Raw genomic sequence first — 5,215 nt, forward strand, 5'->3', positions numbered from 1 at the left:
AGAAGAATATATTCTTTAACTACTAACATGGTATAGAAACCATGTGCTTTTTGTGTCCCTTGCATCTATTAGTTTATTTTTTAGTCCAACCGTTTAAATTAGATGCTTTCCTCAACTGTTGGCTCCTGATGGTTGGAATTGTTCCTTGTCGGTAATCCACGGATATACCAAAGATATGATGATACGAATACATTTATTTATAACACTTGCTTTCTATCTATGCCGTAAACTTAACTCAGTTGGTAGGTACATTGCATAATATATGCATGAGCTGTATTTTTAACTCCAAATGCTTCACTTATTCATCTCAAAAAGGTGAATTTCTACTCAGTAGATTACTTGACAAAAAAAGAAACACTTAGATGTGTTTGGATGAAGGGGAAGGGAGGGGAGGGTTTACTTTTTATTTTTAAATTACAGACACTATAAAATGTTTTATAAAAAGTTAACATATTAATTAACCTGTTAAACAGTCATATAATACTTCAATCACACTTCATTTATTTTAGAAAAACATGTTATATAGTGCGTAATTTAAAAACGAAAAGTAAACCCTCCCCTCCCTTCCCCACCCAAACCCTCAATCCAAACACATTACATTCTATCTCATATTGGCAAAAAATTAGTCTCTTAACTTCAAGGTATTTAGTTTAAATTCACTATACTATTGCAAATGATAATTAGCGCCACTTTAATTAATAATTGTTTTCTTCCTCAAGTTACTTTTAAAATATATTATTTGCCTAATAATGAAACTCCACGTCGTGAAGTCAGCGTTGCAAGACTAATTCCCTCGTTTTAGTGTATGTATGCATGTCAATTGTCAAACGAGTAAAGTAGGTTGGAAATAATTTATTGGACGGGTAGTTTGTTGAATGTCTTAAACAAAGGGTACCCATTGATTATTTTAATATTATTCAAAGAACTAAAATTATTATGCTTTACAAAAGATCTTTTGGTTTTCCTTAAAAAAAAAAAGATCTTTTGGTTTATTCTTCTTCTTTTTCTTTTCTTGTCGAAACATTTTGCCCCGTGATTAGTAGTAAATTACGATAATATAAAACATGCTTTTGATCCCTCAAAAAAAATAAAAAAATAAAACATGCTTTTGAATGGAACCAAAACATTCGACTAAGCAGTGTCAGCGATCACATAACAACATAATGTTAAGTATTTCCTTCAAAAAAAAAAACATAATGTTAAGTATATGATGTACACATATGACTTGCACCATCCATATCTATCTACCACACATATCTATCTACCAGACAAAGCCACCACACATATCTATCTACCATCTAGATCTTTCTTAATAGTTTCTCATATAGTTTTTCTAAACATTCATTTACCTCTAGTGATTTGACTATCTTTCCTTACTATAAAATATGAAGCTTTTCTTTCTACATGCCCAAACTGCCATATCTGAGTTTTCACCATATTTTTTACGATAGTCTTACCACACTTTTAACACAACATTCACATCTTTGCTACACCTATTTTATTCTTGTGTTGGTTCTTCACCATCCACCACTCTGTTGCATACTACATCTTTGGTCTTATTGTTGTACAATAAAAAATTTCCTTTATCTTGAAAGGTACTCTTGTATTTCATAAAACACATGCGACCCTTATCCATGTAAGGCACCCATCTTGAAGCTGATTGTTTGCATATTCTAGTTCTCCGCATTTTTAGACTATGGATCAAACATATATAAATTATGTAACTTGCGGTATGATCTCAAACTTTTACCTCTGCGTTAGAAATGTAATGTCTTTTGCTAAAATAATATTCCATATATAATGTATTGCTTCTACTTATGTGAAAGTCATATGCTTCTAAGGGTTGTTTCCAAGTCTCTGACTTCCAATTAATTCCTCATCCAACTCTCAAGTCATGGCTATATCATCTTTAATAACATGCAACTTGGTGCCGACCGCATTGGATGTGATTTGTAGGTGTTTACCGGTGTTTTCGGCAAACTACGGTCTAGTTCTGATTATTACAAGCAAGACCGAACTAGAAATCTCAGGACATGTTGTGCAAAGGTTTTGATCGAAAACGTTTTGAAAAAGGCCGCAAAATGCACGCAGGTTACTTAGAGAGCAGGACAGGTTTTAGAGTAAAAAAGGCATTGTCTCTCGACAGGTTTGAGATTGCAAGTAAAAGCAAAATAAAATTATAGAAAATGGTAAAAGCTTAAACGCATAAAATTAAAGGAAATGTAAAATGCATTACATTAAAAGTAAAATGGTCTACAAATTAGCTTACATACATTCTGTATAACTCGTTTCCCTATGCGCCTGTAGTTTAGGTGTTATAGAATTTCTATAAATGATTTGCGTCCCATTTTTCGACTAAGAAACTCTTATTTATACATAAGGAAAATAACTGGAAAAGACTAATCCCATGATCAACACTTCCTCCATCTTGGACAATCGCTTGTCCCCACGTTTCTACTAAGGAAACTGCCTTTTAGCTTGAAATCGAATCTTTCCCGCCTTGATTGCTTGACTTCGACGCAATTATGCTTTCAACCTTACTCTGTTGAACTCTTGACCATGTGCGCTAGACTTGCTATCTTGTCGAGATTCTCAAGTTAAAATGAGAAAGCCTTCAATTCCTGGAAAGTTAAAAGTCAACTAAATGTGGACCACATTAAATGAGCCTGTCAAAATTACAGGCTAACAAACTGCCCACCAAAAATGCCATTTTCGACGAAACTTTTCAAGAAAGGAGAAGATTGGAATTTTTGAAGATATCCCACACCTTCCAGACCATTATTCCATATTGGACAGCCAATGCTACTTCGTGTCTTAGTGGGTTCCTTTTTTTTTTTTTTTTAGTCGTGCGTTAATGCCTTGATGAACCGTTATCCGAAAACCCTCTTTGTGGTGTTAGTGAGGTACCGTTTTTCAAGGAGACATGGGCTTTAACCCCTTTAAAGGAAATCTCCCTCTTGTTTGGAGAAACTGCTCTATGGTTAGCTTCCCACTATAAAACTTTTGGGTCCTGCTTCCCAAAGTGTCTCTCCACTTCTGCTTTATGAACTCTGCATTAGCGTCTCATAAAGTTTTATCTTTCTCATCCCTTAAAGATGGAAACGCTTCCAAACGATCTCATCATGGTTATCACCAAAAAGGTTGCTTCTTTTGAAACTCAAGACCTTCTGAATTTTGGTGCCACATCCAAGCTCCACCATCAGCTTGCTAACAAAAAGGCGGTGTTTAGGGCGTTGAATAGAGATTGTTTGTGGTACATCGTCGATCCCATTTCGTCCCTAGCTAAATGTCGATTCGTGCTCAGGATATCTAGTAGTGGACATCCCTTTTGAAGTGTGGTGATAGCTGTTTTCATGCTTCATCAAATTCGTCCTAATTTGGAAAGAATCAGACAGGTTCTGGCGAAAGCGATGAAACACGGTTCTGATGGGGCTACCTACTTCAACCTCATACTGGAGGTCCTGGCCAAAGATAGTCTCCCCGAGGTGAACCAAATCTTTATCTTCTTCATCCTTCATACACTTCATTTGGTGCAAATCTCCCGTGTTTCTTTCTCAACCCTTAACAAGCATATATACGTATATAATTCCTCCCTTCTTGATACTTAAGGATTGGTATAACCTTCACAAACTTTAGTTCTTGGCCTTACTCACCGCTTTATTGGTCTCTTTCTCAGCTTCCTTATATGTTTTCCCAACTTTTAACATGTTTACAAACCAAACTTTAAAACATTCTATTTTCATTCTAAATTTATTCTGGACCCATTCATTCCATCACCACCAAAATTTTTTACCCGACCCTACGTCCATAACATCTTTGATTCTCGCAACGTCTCTTATGCTACTTTATTAATCACTCGTGTCATCTTGTTTCATATATCATTTACTCATTATGAATCTCTGAAAGATCCTTCTAAAACCTCGTGTGGGAAGATCATTTATTTTTCACTATTCAAATACCACTTGGTATTTCCTCAAAAAAAAAAAAAAAAACACTTGGTATAAAATATATAACTTTCTTTTTGGTGAATCAAATTTTGGTTTTCACGTGAACTTTGTTATGATATGTTGGGTGATAGTACTAAATGCTTGTTGGAAATTGTCAAATTCTTCATAATTTTTTTTTTGACAATGCACATTTGAAATCCATAACAAAGATGTAAAAGCTCAGATTATGATAGTTTATTACATGAATACATTCGGAATCCATAACAAAACAGTTTTAAGGAGTTTCAAAGGTAACAATATAACAATACAAACAAAATTGGAATAGCACTTAAGCTGCCACGTTATTGTACTCTCTTTCAACAGCTTTTTTCAAAATGCTGTCTTCTTCGAACATTTGAATTGGCATGAAACCCATCCCATCTGCCATTGCAAGCATCATCTGCTTTGTTTCTTTCTTGAATTCTTCCAAATCAATTGTGCCATTCAAGTTGTGATCGTACTGTATGAACAAAGATTCATAAACACGAGCAAGCTCGTTTGGGTCTGAATCCACATCAATACCAAAGTGTGTTTCGAAAACCCTCAAGCTCCGGAGCTCCTTCAACATCTCATCATAAGAGAGCAGACCATCGCTGTTTGTGTCGAGGCGAGCGAACCGATTTCCAACTGAGCTATTAAATGCTTCTTCATCTTCAAGGAAGTGGACAATTGTGGCACCATCCAAAATTTCTACGCTCATTTTCTCTTCTACTTGATGTAAAAAATGGAAGGTAGTTTGTATTGACAAATAGAGTTTTTTGTTTGCAAATGCTTGTGATTTGATGAGAAGAGTTGGATCCTTCCATGTATATATAGACATTAGCAATGGCTTCTAGAAGAATATATTCTTTAACTACTAACATGGTATAGAAACCATGTGCTTTTTGTGTCCCTTGCATCTAGTAGTTTAATAAAAAAGTTCTTTCATTTTTTTTAAACGTGTTATTTTATTTATATTGGTTATGAAAATTAAATTATTTATTTTGCATAACAATGAAATTCTTATATAATTTTTCTAAACATTCATTTACCTCTGGTGATTTGACTATCCTTCCTTACTACAAAATCTGAAGGTTTTCTTTCCACATACCCAAACCACTAGAGTCGAGTTTTCTCCATATTTTCAACAATATTCTTACAACACTTTTAACACAACATTCTCATCTATGCTACACCTATTTTATTCCTGTGTTGGTTCTTTACCATCCAACACTTTGTTGCATACTACA

The 5,215-nt window shown here is 34.5% G+C and overlaps 1 protein-coding gene across 1 annotated transcript; it reads right to left on the reverse strand.

Moving 5' to 3' along the window:
• Positions 1–4,088: 4,088 nt before the first annotated feature.
• LOC146905096 (uncharacterized) lies at positions 4,089–4,770 on the reverse strand. Its single transcript, XM_085730384.1, has one exon. The coding sequence runs from the start codon at positions 4,684–4,686 to the stop codon at positions 4,276–4,278; it is 411 nt and encodes a 136-aa protein (XP_085586510.1). The 5' UTR covers positions 4,687–4,770; the 3' UTR covers positions 4,089–4,275.
• Between the last annotated feature and the right edge of the window lie 445 nt (positions 4,771–5,215).

Source organism: Medicago sativa, chromosome 7 (genome assembly GCF_051527215.1).
Source record: "Medicago sativa cultivar Bolivia chromosome 7, Bolivia_mono, whole genome shotgun sequence".
In the NCBI taxonomy this organism is placed as follows: domain Eukaryota; kingdom Viridiplantae; phylum Streptophyta; class Magnoliopsida; order Fabales; family Fabaceae; genus Medicago; species Medicago sativa.